General features: G+C 45.6%; 1 protein-coding gene across 1 annotated transcript; it reads right to left on the reverse strand.

Annotated features, from left to right (window-relative positions):
- On the reverse strand, positions 7,280-9,312 carry LOC8058662 (chitinase-3-like protein 1). The gene is made up of 2 exons (XM_002447599.2): positions 7,675-9,312; positions 7,280-7,604 (listed from the first exon to the last, which is right to left on the reverse strand). Exons 1-2 carry the CDS (start codon positions 8,855-8,857, stop codon positions 7,384-7,386), a joined length of 1,404 nt encoding a protein of 467 aa, XP_002447644.1. The 5' UTR covers positions 8,858-9,312; the 3' UTR covers positions 7,280-7,383.

Raw genomic sequence — 16,454 nt, forward strand, 5'->3', positions numbered from 1 at the left:
ACCTTCTTATGCCAAGTACATCAAGGATATCATCAATAACAAGCGCCCACTGCCATCCACTGAAACAATTAAGCTGATGGAAGAGTGTAGCGCTGCTATACTCAACCGTCTCCCGGAGAAGAGGAAGGACCCGGGGTGCCCTACAATCACAAGCTCAATCGGAACTCAGCGCTTTGATCATGCGCTATGTGATTTAGGAGCAAGCGTAAGTGTGATGCATTTGACCAGCTCAACTTCACTCAACTCAAGCCAACCACGATGACTCTCCAACTGGCCGACTCTTCGGTCAGGCATCCAACGGGAATAGCCGAAGATGTACCAGTACAAATCAGAGGACTGTTTGTTCTCGTGGACTTTGTGGTGCTTGATATGGAGTTAACCAAGGAATCACCATTGATCCTTGGGAGACCCTTCTTGAGCACCGTAGGAGCACAGATTGATGTGAAGGAAGGAAAGATCAGTTTACACATCAATGGGAAGGAGGAGAAGTTTGAGTTCAAACCAAGGCATCAAGAGCAATGCTCAATGATCTGGGTTAGATATGGACCAAATAAACAGATAAAAGAGGTGTAGATACAGCCTGAAATTATTTATAGCATCTCTAAATCAGTAAAAAGACCTACACAAAAGCCGGAGCAAAAGAAAAAGGCAGCTCCCAAAAAGAAACATGAGGAGCAAAATAAAGCTTGTAAGCAAAACAAGGCTCCGGAAGAAAAAGAGAGTCCCCTTCCACCAAAGAAGGTATGGAAGGAGATCCAAAAGGCCACCACACCACCAAAAACCAATCAGATGAAGTGGAGGCCAAAGAAGGAACAAGCATCTCCGTCCACTTCTCCTAGACAAGGAGATCCATCACCAAGCACGGGAGAAAAAGGTCTTGCTCACCAGACCTAAAAAGGTAAGCCCTGAAAAAAAATTAAACAATAATAATAATAAACACCGACCATAAGCTAGCTTGGGGGAGGACCCCCAATCTCGAGGTTATCTGCATTGCATATTTATTTTCGTGCATCCTTAATTTTAAATTAGCATGTTTACTTTATGAAATTTCCATGTTTTAATTATTGCATATAAAAAAATGATGAAAAATGCTAAAAAGACAAAAATATAATTCCACTCTTATATGTGATGTAAGATATATGCTTCTTCCTTGTTCAAATGATGAATAGTTGCTCTATCGTAATTTCTTTCCAGTATCTAGTTTCAACCTTGAATTCTCCAAATTAATAAAATGATTAAATGCGTGGGTTGCAAAATGCTCTATCTAAAGTCTAAAGTAACTAATGGATATATTTGTGATGATCTGAGCTGCTAGTATCCTGTTCTAAACAACGCTAGAGTTCTGGAGTTTTTACAAAAATAAAATAATCACATCGAGTTAGATTAAGCTTTGTTGACCCTTTGAGAGGTTGTCATACCATTGAAAACAAAAATATTTCATTATGTTATCATCTCAAAAGTTTGTCAGAAGGCATATGGCAATGAAAAAGAAAAAAATGCATCCGAGGAAATAAAAAGGGACATGTGTCCGAAACCTCAAAAAAGAAAGATCACGAGAAAATAAAAAGGGACATGTGTCTGGAACCTCGAAAAAATAAAAATAAAAAAAATAAAAAAAGGACAAGTGCCCAACAGTAGAATTAGCCACATAGCCATGTGTCTCTAATAGACAAAAAGAGAATGATGGAAAAGAAAAAGTTTTCAAAAATTCAATGGTATGATTAACTTTCTCTTTGGATCCATTGTTTAATTTGACAAATAAATGTGCTAAGTTTTGAAAATAAAAAAACTCTAGAACAAAAGTGAAGTAAACAACTGGGGACATAGCGCTGGATCTGATCAAATCCATCCTGCAAATGCTTAAGGACCCAAGGTATGAGCAATAAGCCCCATGACATATCTGTTCAAAATTCAAAGGAGAATTCTTGTTTGAAGGTATGTACTAGATAGAAGTGAAAATATTGTAGCAACTCCTGATCAACAACCAAGATCTTAGCTTCTTGCTCGAGGACGAGCAAGGGGTAAGCTTAGGGGAGTTTGTTGGCGGTTCTTAATGACATATTTACCCCGCCAACATAGTCCATGCAAAGGAAGAAAAGCATGTATTTTACTCACATATACTTATTAAATGCTTACCAAGTTCCACATGTAGTGCAAGTTGTGTTTTGCAGATCATATACAGGCATACAGGTGGAAAGCAAATAAAAAGGCGCAATCCGACACGTCAAAAAATGCGCAAATAAACAAGTACCCAAAAGCCCAATATAGAAGTGCATCAATTTGCAGTTGGATCTGGACTCAGGGGGCCGAGAGGAAGGCAGCGGGCTTCGGGCCGGGGCCAGCGGGGCCCACCAGGGGGCGGCCGCCCCCTAGGGTCGGCCGACCCTAGCCCAGCCCATCCCGGCACCGCCTTTCGCAGAGGCGGTGCTGAGCCTATCCTCCCGCAGTCCCCGCGTGCAAATTGCAGTTTACACCCTGGGGAACCGACCTTCCCCACCTATTTAAGGAGGGGGAGAGGGAGGCTCCATTCATCTCATCACATTCACAATCAACACTCCACCTTCAAGGCACTTGGGCACTACCTCTTCTTAGTTTTTCCTTTTAGCTTTTAGAGAGAGAGTTGGGTGAGCTATCAAGGAGGGCTTGGCTCCTTGGAGAGAAACTTTGGTATGAATAAAAAATATCTTTACTCCAAGTCCATGCCTTATCATGTCCGATATAGTTCTTCATATGAACTAAAGTATAGTTCTTATGCTATGGTATATGATATAGATCATAGGCCATGTTTTATGATGCTAGCATATGAACTAGAATATAGTTCTAGTGGAAATGATATGACATACATTTTAGTATATAGTTCTTATAGCATAATGCTACCCTAGGGCTAGTAGTGTATTATATGAACTAGTGCTAAGTGTATGTTGTATTATTCTCACTTAGGACTTTAGTCTAATTGCTTCATGTTAATTAATTGCCTAGAAATAGCTTTGTGTGAAGATGGGGGGTTGATCATGCTCTTTTGAGTAGGCTCGGGCTTCTTACCTGTCGATCCGTAGGGTCGGGGACCCGGGGGAGTCCGAGTAGGTTCTTTGTATGTAAGCATGGTGCTTGTGTGTAAAGGCCGGGTAAATGCATTGTCCTAGTCCACGGTTGAGGGGATGGCGGCAGGTGGTGACAGCCCTGTCCGTCCTTGGCATTCCCCCACGTTCGGCTAGGGTGTAGGAGTCTAAATAGTTGCGGAGGTTGCTGGCAGACCAGTACTCGCGTAACCTCCCAAACCATCTAAACACAGGACTAGATCTAAGTAGTATAATTACATGATTAACTTGTTCTATGACATGATCTGTATCTAGGACCACACCTGCTCCAATAGGTTGTTTGTTTATTCTTTGATTCAATTCATTCTTTTTAGTCTCTTTTTATTCCTTAGCCCATATGCCATGCCTAGATTGTGATGGATCACTATTCTACATATAAATGTTTATCACCTGCTATGACCTTTGATTCCATTATTGCTATCATAATTACTTTGATCTATGCTTATCTTAGAATCCTTAACATATTAAGCCTTCCTTAGAGCGAACCTATAAATACGACACTCGGTAAATCCCCGGGTTGAAATGCTACACGATAATTCTCGTCCGCTTGCGGTACTTAAACTCTAAACCTAAGGAACTATCACCCCGGTATATACTTAACACTGTTGCTAGACATGCGCCGAGCTAGTGACTTGTTAAGGAATACCAACATGGCAATCCTAGTGCCACTACCATGATTAAGAAGTGGAACCCTACCCTAACGGTAATAAGGCGCCGTTATCGGGAAGGTAGATCTAGCTTCCTATTCAAGGTGGTGATGCTACGGATCTGCCAATATAACACTGCCAATGTCATTATCATGAGTAGAGCAGAACCCTATTCTAGGTAGCGACGCTAAGAAACGCTAACAAGTATTTCTGGCACCGTTGCTTAGGATAGATTTATACTCTAATCTTGGTGATTGCATTAGTAAGTGTTATCACAACAATTCTGGCATTGTTGCTGAGGACGGATTAAACCCTATTCTTAGTGATGACGTTAAGAAATGCCAACAGTGTGCGGCAATTTTCTGTCATCTAGAAGACTCCAGAAGCCACGGGAACGAGCAGGAGGCCGAGCGGGCCCGGGGGCAGGGCGCCTGCCCTCCCCCCTAGGGTGTCCGCCCTGGCCTGAGAGCCAATCAGGCTTCGCCTCACGGATCATGCTCCACCAACCTAAGAGATCAAGGAAAACCGCGTGATTAAGGTCAGTTTGATCCGACGACCCATGTTCATTTAGAAGGGCTATATAAGCAAGGCCCTTGGCCCCTGGATGAGAGCAACTCTCTCGAACCTTAATTCATTCATTCATCTAAGGAGAAGAGCCTATGATCAAGCCCTAGAGCCACCACATCATCTAGATCTCTAGTTTAGCATAGCTACATAGGATTAGAACTAGGAGTTAATCTTCGATTGGTTTCTGGATCTGTCAAGAGGATTCTTGGTAATTCCTCTATTGTTCTTCATTTGTTCATCATTGTTCTTCAATATTATGAATATGACTTTGCTCTATTTCAATATATTCATTATGACTTTGCTCTACTTATTTATATTTGCAATTATATCGTTCTTAGTTTATCATGGTTGGCTTAGTTAAATCTGAATTATATACATGCTTAGGATCGTATAGCATTTATCCATGTGTACAGTGGGTAAATTATAAGTATTGTGTAGGCGTGGTGCCTATACCGTATTTATCTACGATTATACCCTATATGCCGGATCGTGGGGTGGTTCGCGGTGGTGACAGCTCTGTTGATTCTTATATAGTCCCCCTCCTGTGTATAGGGCAGGCAGAGCAACATTATTACAGGGGAGTGATTGCTATGTTTCTCATCTTCCTTGATAATATCACTATGCATGTGCGTAATCTTGTCTCGCAATGATTGCCATGTATAATTACACTAACTATGATATGCTAGACTTTATAGTTAAGAATAACTTAGGAAATATTCTTGTAGTTCATCCTAATTCCATGCTAATGACTTACTAGAATATCTGTTGAGGTGCGTATCATTATCATATGTGGCTAGTTATGCTGATCAGAATAGTTATCTTTGTCACCATTCATATTTTATCTATATTTTATGTGACACTTACCCCTGTATTGATGAGATAGATGAATGCTCTCTATTACACATGCAATGATACTCAGTTCCATATTTCATTCCATCATTATTAGTAATCCCTTCCTAGTGGTAAAAATATAAATAACGATACCTGGAATACTTCCCGGTTAAAATGCTACATCGGTATTAATCTGTGCGTTTGCAGATTCCATTTATTATTTATCTAGATGAGCAATTGCATATTTCAATACAGCATCTCTCATGTCATGCTTCGCATGACAACTTGGCTTAAGCGGCATGAGAGATAGGTTCGACATTTTTGACGCTGTTATCAGAAATGAAAACTAAGTCTACTTTTGGTAATGACGTTAAGAATACCCAACAGGCGCCGATCAGCACCTGGTGGGGGCGGCCGGCCCCACTGGGTCTCCGTGCGGATCCTGTCTTCTCTCAAATGTTCGAGAGCCTTCTCTGATCCTAATGGCGCGTGATTTCTTCGTGGTTAAGTTTTGTGATTTTTATGCACTTTAAACCTCTTTTACGCTTCTCTGAAATAGTCCCTAGAAAATAAATAATTCACCAAAACTCATGGAAATTATTAGTAACAACCCTATTCTAATAGATATTCATGTATAATGCAGGGATAATTGATAAAAAATGTTGGTTGTTAACAAGTGTCAACCGAAACTTACCTAGGGCCTTTTCGTGATCATGGAGAGCTCGGAAGAGAACGGCAGCGTGGGATGGCAGACAAGAAAATCGGTGAGATTTGACCTTCGCGATGCGGTGTCTAGGGCAAGTCTGGTGCTGCAAAATCAGGAAAAGGGAGCGTGGGAAAGAGTCACGGGCTTTATAGGGAGGGAGATTGTGGCTTGTTCACGAAATCCTGAGGATACTGGGATTAGGTTGCCATCCTTGGGGTCCTTGTCAAGCTCAACGCAGGGAGAATAAAGGAAGGGGAGGTAGACACCGTGAGCTGGGCCAAAGCGAGAGAGCTGGCCGCGTGGGAGTTGGACCGGTGCCATTGCGCGCTGCCAAGGAGGGGATGGTTTGGCGGGCCATGGGAGCACTGGGCCGAGTTGCCTCCGGTAGGCTACGATATCAGGCTGGGAGGTGAGGGAGTTGGGCCTTCGGGCCAAAACCAGAGAGGGATGGAGTAATTGTATTTCCTTTTTTCTAATTTCTAAACCATTTTCAAATAGAATTTGAGTTCATCTGAAATTTTAAACAAAAACACACAACACCAAAATAAAACAATGACCAACATATATGCAAAAACATGTTCCTAACCTTATCATGGGTTTTAATTTCAACAAAAGTTATTGACATGCTAAATTAAATGCCCATAAAATACTTAAATAAATCCAATTTAATACTAGTTATTATAAAGCAATTTTTTGGGTGTTACAAATTCTAGCCCCCTTAAAAGAATCTCGTTCTCGAGATTGAACAGTGCGAATGTGACTTTTTCAGATCATCCTCTCTTTCCCAACTTACTTCTACTTCTAAATACCAATTTTATTACATTTTGGACATTTTAATAACCCGACTTCTAGTGACTCTTTTTGTTGTCTCAAAAATCATAACCAGAAATTCGTCATATGTAAGATCATCTTTAACACTAACTTCTTCTAAGAGTATTTGCTCTGCAGGTACTCACAAACACTGTTTAAATTGTGACACATGAAATACATCATGCAAATAACAGTCACCTTGACAAATGTATTTCTAAAGGCTGTTCGGTTTGTACTAATTTGTATAAGCAGCTATATATCGAGCCATCTCTGTCATCAGTGTAAAAAAAAAAACAGCTCCCGTCACTGGAACCCATTTCAGTAGCAGTGTAGTACTGTTCACTTTCGAAATTTCTAAGATGCGGCTTGTTCCAATGTTTATTTTCGGGCATAATGTTGTGAGGTCGTAAGCACACGGGACGTTATTGATTGTCCAATGCATTGAGCAATTTGTTTCGAAGCGTTGCATATGAAAATTGTAGCGCACCACCTTAGCATCTGGATTCTCAATGTCAGTTTGGCTAGTCAGTTGGTTACACCAGTGGATATTCTTGTCGCTTTCAGAGAAAAAATAGTAATAAAGATACTTGAAAATGCTGCTAAGCTACACCTGAACCAAATTAGAATACAAAATGCACAATTTATGCAATGATGCTTCTCTTCGATAGTTCGATTACAGAACTCAAGTAATCCCAAATGCAGGACCATAGCAAGCTTGTTACGACTAAAAGCACACAAGAATTAACCCCCCAAAATGCAGGAACGCGTCAAGCTTCGTCCAAGGCAGCCATGAGCGCGACCCAGACGTCGGCGCCGGCCCTGGTCCTGGCGTTCCTGCAGGGGACTGGAGAGCCGGCGGCAACCGAACCGGCCCCTGTGTCTGCCTGACGCCGGTGTCATTCTTCGAATTCGACGAAATCTCGTTCTTCATCCAGACATCCAATGCTGCGACAGGGAGCTAGATCTGTAAGAATCAGTAGTGAGGGACATCAATGGAACAGAGTCAGTCACTGACCACTTCTTGAGACGGTGAGGTTGGCGTCGTCGTAGTTCACCGGCCATAGGAAGTAGCCGAGGAGCCCACGCCGCGCTGCGAAGGCGAGCTTCTCGGCCACGACTGCCGCACCGTCGAAGGCGACCCAGACGTCACCCATGGACAGGTAGGACGCTACGGACGCGTTGTCGAACGTCGTGGTGACCGCGCGGTGGCTGCCCCCGCCGGCAGCGGCGATTTTCTGGACCTCGGCGTAGGACATAATGCCGGTGGCGTTGCTCCCGTGCTGCTTCGGCCCCGCGGCGACCACCGGCGCCCCGACGCCGCTGTTTGCCTTGTTGCGTAGGAACCACGAGCAGGCGTAGAGCGGGAGGCCCATGACAACCTTGCTCGCGGGCACGCCGGCGTCGATCCAAGACACGACGCCGTAGCTCGCCGAGAAGTGGGACGCCCGGTCATAGAGCGGCGCGTCGAAGGCCGTCGCGTTGGTCGCACCCGCGGCGAGCGGGTGGAGACCGAACGCCACGACATTGACCCAGTCGAGGCATCTCGCCACGGCCTCGGACGGGTAGTCCACGCCCGGGAGCGGCGCGTCAAAGACGTGGTTGGAGAAGTAGACCGTGGCGGTGAGCAGGAACCCCGGCGGCGCGGCGGCGCGCCACTCGGAAACGAGGAACCCGAAGTTGGCCATCTCCACGGCAGATGCCGGGAACCGCCACGCGACGTCGAGCCCGTCGAAGCCGCTGTCCCGGGCCAGCGCGACGGCCTCGGCAACGAACGCCGCGCGGGACGCCGGGTCCGCGGCCATGGCGGCGAACGCTGGGTCGGTCTGCGAATCCGCACCTGCGCCAATGCCGGCGGTGCCGACAGAGAGCAGGGTCTCGAGCGCCCGGTTCTTGGACTTGAGCGTGGGGGAGAAGGTGGCGAGGAGGCCCGCCTGGGCCGGGTCCGTGGGGAGCACGAGCTTGTGGGTGGTGGGGTGCACGGCCAGCGCGGAGTAGTAGAGGTGCGTGTAGAGGGAGGGGTCGAGCCTATCGAGATGCCGGAGACGGGCGTCGGCGGCGAGGTAGAATCCGGCGCGCACCGTCGTCGACGCCGGTGGCGTTTCTCGGGCGTCACGCGGCGCAGGAGCCGTCGCAGCAAGCGATTGGGAGACCACCACGGCCATGGCCACGGCAATGGCGAGGCGGAGGGTGGCCCTCATGGTGCCGATGGGACTGGGTGGGGAACTCAATGGGGCAGTGTCCTTTGCTGTTGTATTGGTCTCAATGGAGAGAAATTTTGGTGGTATCTTTGCTTGTGTTGCTATGCTCCTGTTTGATTCTTGTTGTTGTTCTTTGCAAACTATAAAGTTCCTGCAAAAAGCTCAATCAACTACACAGCTCTGTTGCCTGCTCTTTTCACTTCCGGTAACTGAATTGCACAACTTCGCTAATTACAATCCGACATGGTTACACTGGGGAAAAAAAAACTCCTTTACAGTATGCCTCAGGGATAGTGCTCACATGCAAATGGTGGTAGTAGCAGTAGAAACAAGCGGATTGTTCTTGATGATTGGCTACTTCAATTTGGAATTTGGAAAGGATTGTCCCCGTGACCAACTGTACCGGTAGAGGGTCCCCGACCGTTGATGCCACCAAGAACAATCGGTCCCAACTCCCAAGTTGAATCAGTGCACACCGGAGAAAGAGATTGAGAACAAAAGTTATATGCACCTGAACTGAACAGGCAACTTCAGACTGAAGAAGCACAAACTTCAGAGATTTGGACGCACGATACTGTAGTCAGATCACTCAGATGAAGGCACAAGTAATTACAGGCTGGACTAATATAAAACTGAATTCACTTCGGATGAAAATAATGAAAATCTAATGTCCTATAAGAAGCAAAACAATCTCAAGTTTACCAAATTTATAGAGACATTATCAATATTTATATCTTCAATAAAATTTATTGTGAAAATAAATTATATAGTTAATTTTGCGATACATATTAGACATCTAAAATATTAGTTTTTTATATTTACTTAAATTTATGATAGTTAGACTGAGAAAATGGAATTTACGTTTTTTATTTAAGACGGAGGAAGTGTGGATCGGATGGATGGATGAATAAATTATCAAATCCAAGGTGCGCATACCCTTAGGGGTGGGTAATTCACCGAAATTGATTAACTGAACCTAGTACCCCAAAAGGTCAGTTAATAGAAACTTTTGACCAGTTAACTGAAACTTATGATCTATTCGATGATAATTTTGTCACTGTTTATTTAGTTCGTTTTAAGCTGGCATTAATCGGTTTAACCAAAATTCTTTCTTACTATTCTCTCCACCCAAATTATAACACATTTGACTTTTTGACAACAAGTTCGATCATTTGTCTCATTCAAAAATTTGTACAAAATATCACTTTTTTTTATCGTGGCTTGGTTTATTAATAAAAATTCTTCAAAAATAATTTAAATTTTACTATATTTACATATTTTTTTTAATAAGACGAATAGTCAAACTTAGGATAAAAAGTCAAATATCTTATGATTTAGGATGGAGAAAGTATTATATTAGACATTAAAATTGTTCCTATTTGCAAATATATCTCTATGGGACAGTTTATTTGTTTGAAGCATTATTTGCTGCTTTCTGTTTTGTATTATTACTTCATTTCATTTCTTTTTAGGTATTTTCCAATACAATTATGTTGGTGTATTCCTACAAAAGTATAATACTAGTGTAGAACGCGCGCCTGGCGCGCGTAGGCATACCATGACTAAGTGTAAATATTCAATTGTGCAATACATATATGAAACTGAAATGATCCAAGGATTTAGGCCTTGTTTAGTTGCCAAAAAATTTCAAGATTCCCCATTACATCGAATCTTGCGGCACATGCATGGAGTATTAAATTTAGACGAAAATAAAAACTAATTACACAGTATATCTGTAAATCACGAGATGAATCTTTTGATCCTAGTTAGTTTATGATTGGATAATATTTAACACAAACAAACGAAAGTGCTACAGTACCCAAAATCCAAAATTTTTGCCAAGTAAACAAGGCCTTAGTATATCAGGAATTGAAGACTTAGCAAAAAAAGTATTGGATCCTTTCCTCATCCCTGACTATATAGTGACAATGAAGTAGTACAATGAAGAAAAGTGAACTGATCGACTGTCAGTATACGCCTTGGGCTTAATGGGCCGACGTGTGCTCACGCAAGGCCCAAGCAGCCAAGAGAACGGTGGAGTAATAAAAGTATGACAGCGGTAGCAGATCAGGGCACCAAGAATTATTCAGAACAAACACATCTTCATCTCCTACTGCACTTCTTCCTCCTCGAGCCTCCATCTGTAGGTCTCGAACTCTCATCCTTCCCAAATTCTAGTTCTCCAATCCTTCGTCTAGATTGCTTTGCTAAGCTCCAGGCCTCCCTTCCCCTGAGGTCGTGTACTCTGATTTATATTTGAATCGAGCTATTCTATGAACCAGTTGAAGGGTTGCTAACATCTGGTATCAGAGACTGTGTTTCTGTTCATGTTTGATTCCATATTCCATCGATCGATTCGCACCTTCCCTAGGTTGGATCGAGATCGTTGATCGACAGTGAGCCGCTGTCGCCAGCGATTTCTCCGTGAATCCCTTCGATGGGGAGTTGATTTGTGGGGAATCGACGTGATATAGATCGATTTCCTGCCTTCACCACCATGAATCCTTCCACCGAGCTCCTCCTCGTCGAGATGCGCAGGCTCTTCGCTGAGCAGTCTGCGCGGTTGGATCGGCTGTTCGACAAGTACACCACGGCGGCACCTTCTACTATCGCTGGGGTCCTTCCCGCGCCTATGGTCGCGGCCTCGGTAGCACCTGCAGTTTTCGCCGCCTCGGTCACAGCTCCGGCCGCCACCGACACTGCTGGGTCATCCGAGTCAGAGGTCGTGGCTCCTCCTCCCATCGTCGACGAGCCGTTCCGCGATGCGGCACGCCATCTACATCCTCCTTCCATCGTGGACGAGCTGTACCGTGACGCGGCCCTCCCTTCGCCTCCCATCCACGACAACGCTAACCCCGTGGTCACCCTCGTTGGGTCAGATTCCGCTCACGACGACCACATCCAGGAGGAGCACATCGTGGTCGCGCCCAACCTTCACTCCACTAACACAACTGTCTTCGAGAAGCAGATGGTGGTGCCCGTGGAGGAGGATGCAGTTCCCAGCACCTTGCCCAATAGGTGTTTGATGAATTGCCTCTTCATCATACAGAGTTGTTTTCCACTTCCATTCAATTACAGCTGGGATGTAGTGATCCGCTGGCAGCACAGGCAATGGCCTCCACCTTCAGAACTCCAGTTGGTCCTCTTCCTTGGCCGTCGTTCGACATGGTTGAGAGGTTTTCGGTCACGTCTCTTTCTGGTCGATTCTGGAAACCCCCATGGTGGATGGCTAGCTGTGAGTTCCTGCATGAAGGACAATTTTTAGAAGCTGCGCATATTATTATGAGTACTTGGCTTGCAGGCGATCAGACTTGCAGTGAGAAGCCTGGCCATGATTTTACTCTGAAAGCATCATCTAATGGTCTGATTCAAGAGCGAGTATAGCAGAAGTATGGTGGTTTAATTTGTTTGCAGCCATGGCCACCTTTAGCTCATTGTGAATTCTCTTGTGTGTTAGCGGAAATGGAGTCCCTAAAAAATATGATGAACTCTGACAGGGACAGTACAAAGACGTTGGTTGTTGTGGTAATGTGTTCACAATGGCAGGCCTTTGTGCAAGTGTTGTTCAGATATTATCTTTCTTTGGAATTGCCAGTGGAGCTCATGTTTGTTCTATTCAAGGCATTTTCTCAACATACACTTTGCCTGCCACGTGACATTCTGGACACCATGGTTTGGTTGCTACTAAAGGGCAAGCACAGTGAAAACTCAATTGAATCCTCACAGCTATTAGACAAACAGTTCAAGCAGATCCACCATATATGTTGCTTTACTGAAATTGTTGCAGCCTGGGAGTACCTGCAGGTGATGCTTGTGAAGGACAGTGCCTATTGTATACTGTGTTGTCTAGCTGATGCAAGTCGGTGCTCTACTGATCCTGGAATATGGGCAAAGCCATATGAGCAATTTCATCTCCAAAATTCTGACTGCCATCAGAAGAGATATTCCACATGCAAATATGTTCATATCAGATTACAGAAGCTTGCTTCATGGACATCACTTTCAAACATATTGATTGATATGCATGCTATCAACCTAATGTGGCTCTCAAGTAACAGGAAGTTGCTTGATGGAGCAGTGCTAGTCAACTTGCCACAGGTTACAGAGGAGCTTCAGTTTTGGGAACAACTATGGACAGTATGTGAGCTGAAAACAGAGTCAAGACAACACAAGTGTGGTGGTGTTTTCAGTGAACAGACCACAATTCTAAGTGGATTGTGCTGCGGAGTTGATCTTCGGAACAAGAGCTCATCGTTTTATTGGGATCCTGGTGGTGCCAAACTGCTCCATCGGCTTGGGGGCAAGCCGATTCTAAAGAACAGGGGAATGTCAGTATACGCCTTGGGCTTAATGGGCCGACGTGTGCTCACGCAAGGCCCAAGCAGCCAAGAGAACGGTGGAGTAATAAAAGTATGACAGCGGTAGCAGATCAGGGCATCAAGAATTATTCAGAAGAAACACATCTTCATCTCCTACTGCACTTCTTCCTCCTCGAGCCTCCATCTTTAGGTCTCGAACTCTCATCCTTCCCAAATTCTAGTTCTCCAATCCTTCGTCTAGATTGCTTTGCTAAGCTCCAGGCCTCCCTTCCCCTGAGGTCGTGTACTCTGATTTATATTTGAATCGAGCTATTCTATGAACCAGTTGAAGGGTTGCTAACATCTGGTATCAGAGACTGTGTTTCTGTTCATGTTTGATTCCATATTCCATCGATCGATTCGCACCTTCCCTAGGTTGGATCGAGATCGTTGATCGACAGTGAGCCGCTGTCGCCAGCGATTTCTCCGTGAATCCCTTCGATGGGGAGTTGATTTGTGGGGAATCGACGTGATCTAGATCGACTTCCTGCCTTCACCACCATGAATCCTTCCACCGAGCTCCTCCTCGTCGAGATGCGCAGGCTCTTCGCTGAGCAGTCTGCGCGGTTGGATCGGCTGTTCGACAAGTACACCACGGCGGCACCTTCTACTATCGCTGGGGTCCTTCCCGCGCCTATGGTCGCGGCCTCGGTAGCACCTGCAGTTTTCGCCGCCTCGGTCACAGCTCCGGCCGCCACCGACACTGCTGGGTCATCCGAGTCAGAGGTCGTGGCTCCTCCTCCCATCGTCGACGAGCCGTTCCGCGATGCGGCACGCCATCTACATCCTCCTTCCATCGTGGACGAGCTGTACCGTGACGCGGCCCTCCCTTCGCCTCCCATCCACGACAACGCTAACCCCGTGGTCACCCTCGTTGGGTCAGATTCCGCTCACGACGACCACATCCAGGAGGAGCACATCGTGGTCACGCCCAACCTTCACTCCACTAACACAACTGTCTTCGAGAAGCAGATGGTGGTGCCCGTGGAGGAGGATGCAGTTCCCAGCACCTTGCCCAATAGGTGTTTGATGAATTGCCTCTTCATCATACAGAGTTGTTTTCCACTTCCATTCAATTACAGCTGGGATGTAGTGATCCGCTGGCAGCACAGGCAATGGCCTCCACCTTCAGAACTCCAGTTGGTCCTCTTCCTTGGCCGTCGTTCGACATGGTTGAGAGGTTTTCGGTCACGTCTCTTTCTGGTCGATTCTGGAAACCCCCATGGTGGATGGCTAGCTGTGAGTTCCTGCATGAAGGACAATTTTCAGAAGCTGCGCATATTATTATGAGTACTTGGCTTGCAGGCGATCAGACTTGCAGTGAGAAGCCTGGCCATGATTTTACTCTGAAAGCATCATCTAATGGTCTGATTCAAGAGCGAGTACAGCAGAAGTATGGTGGTTTAATTTGTTTGCAGCCATGGCCACCTTTAGCTCATTGTGAATTCTCTTGTGTGTTAGCGGAAATGGAGTCCCTAAAAAATATGATGAACTCTGACAGGGACAGTACAAAGACGTTGGTTGTTGTGGTAATGTGTTCACAATGGCAGGCCTTTGTGCAAGTGTTGTTCAGATATTATCTTTCTTTGGAATTGCCAGTGGAGCTCATGTTTGTTCTATTCAAGGCATTTTCTCAACATACACTTTGCCTGCCACGTGACATTCTGGACACCATGGTTTGGTTGCTACTAAAGGGCAAGCACAGTGAAAACTCAATTGAATCCTCACAGCTATTAGACAAACAGTTCAAGCAGATCCACCATATATGTTGCTTTACTGAAATTGTTGCAGCCTGGGAGTACCTGCAGGTGATGCTTGTGAAGGACAGTGCCTATTGTATACTGTGTTGTCTAGCTGATGCAAGTCGGTGCTCTACTGATCCTGGAATATGGGCAAAGCCATATGAGCAATTTCATCTCCAAATTTCTGACTGCCATCAGAAGAGATATTCCACATGCAAATATGTTCATATCAGATTACAGAAGCTTGCTTCATGGACATCACTTTCAAACATATTGATTGATATGCATGCTATCAACCTAATGTGGCTCTCAAGTAACAGGAAGTTGCTTGATGGAGCAGTGCTAGTCAACTTGCCACAGGTTACAGAGGAGCTTCAGTTTTGGGAACAACTATGGACAGTATGTGAGCTGAAAACAGAGTCAAGACAACACAAGTGTGGTGGTGTTTTCAGTGAACAGACCACAATTCTAAGTGGATTGTGCTGAGGAGTTGATCTTCGGAACAAGAACTCGTCGTTTTATTGGGATCCTGGTGGTGCCAAACTGCTCCATCGGCTTGGGGGCAAGCCGATTCTAAAGAAGAGGGGAATGTCAGTATACGCCTTGGGCTTAATGGGCCGACGTGTGCTCACGCAAGGCCCAAGCAGCCAAGAGAACGGTGGAGTAATAAAAGTATGACAACGGTAGCAGATCAGGGCATCAAGAATTATTCAGAAGAAACACATCTTCATCTCCTACTGCACTTCTTCCTCCTCGAGCCTCCATCTTTAGGTCTCGAACTCTCATCCTTCCCAAATTCTAGTTCTCCAATCCTTCGTCTAGATTGCTTTGCTAAGCTCCAGGCCTCCCTTCCCCTGAGGTCGTGTACTCTGATTTATATTTGAATCGAGCTATTCTATGAACCAGTTGAAGGGTTGCTAACATCTGGTATCAGAGACTGTGTTTCTGTTCATGTTTGATTCCATATTCCATCGATCGATTCGCACCTTCCCTAGGTTGGATCGAGATCGTTGATCGACAGTGAGCCGCTGTCGCCAGCGATTTCTCCGTGAATCCCTTCGACGGTGAGTTGATTTGTGGGGAATCGACGTGATCTAGATCGACTTCCTGCCTTCACCACCATGAATCCTTCCACCGAGCTCCTCCTCGTCGAGATGCGCAGGCTCTTCGCTGAGCAGTCTGCGCGGTTGGATCGGCTGTTCGACAAGTACACCACGGCGGCACCTTCTACTATCGCTGGGGTCCTTCCCGCGCCTATGGTCGCGGCCTCGGTAGCACCTGCAGTTTTCGCCGCCTCGGTCACAGCTTCGGCCGCCACCGACACTGCTGGGTCATCCGAGTCAGAGGTCATGGCTCCTCCTCCCATCGTCGACGAGCCGTTCCGCGATGCGGCACGCCCTCTACATCCTCCTTCCATCGTGGACGAGCTGTACCGTGACGCGGCCCTCCCTTCGCCTCCCATCCACGACAACGCTAACCCCGTGGTCACCCTCGTTG

The sequence above is a fragment of the Sorghum bicolor genome, chromosome 6, assembly GCF_000003195.3.
Source record: "Sorghum bicolor cultivar BTx623 chromosome 6, Sorghum_bicolor_NCBIv3, whole genome shotgun sequence".
Lineage (NCBI taxonomy): Eukaryota > Viridiplantae > Streptophyta > Magnoliopsida > Poales > Poaceae > Sorghum > Sorghum bicolor.

What these genes read in the sequence shown, in the direction of transcription:
- LOC8058662 (XM_002447599.2), bottom strand. Translation starts at nt 8,857, where the DNA reads ATGAGGGCCACCCTCCGCCTCGCCATTGCCGTGGCCATGGCCGTGGTG. An exon ending in CCTCACCGTCTCAAGAAGTG is followed by an intron (nt 7,605 to 7,674) that starts GTCAGTGACTGA and finishes TCCCTGTCGCAG; the next exon opens with CATTGGATGTCTGGATGAAG.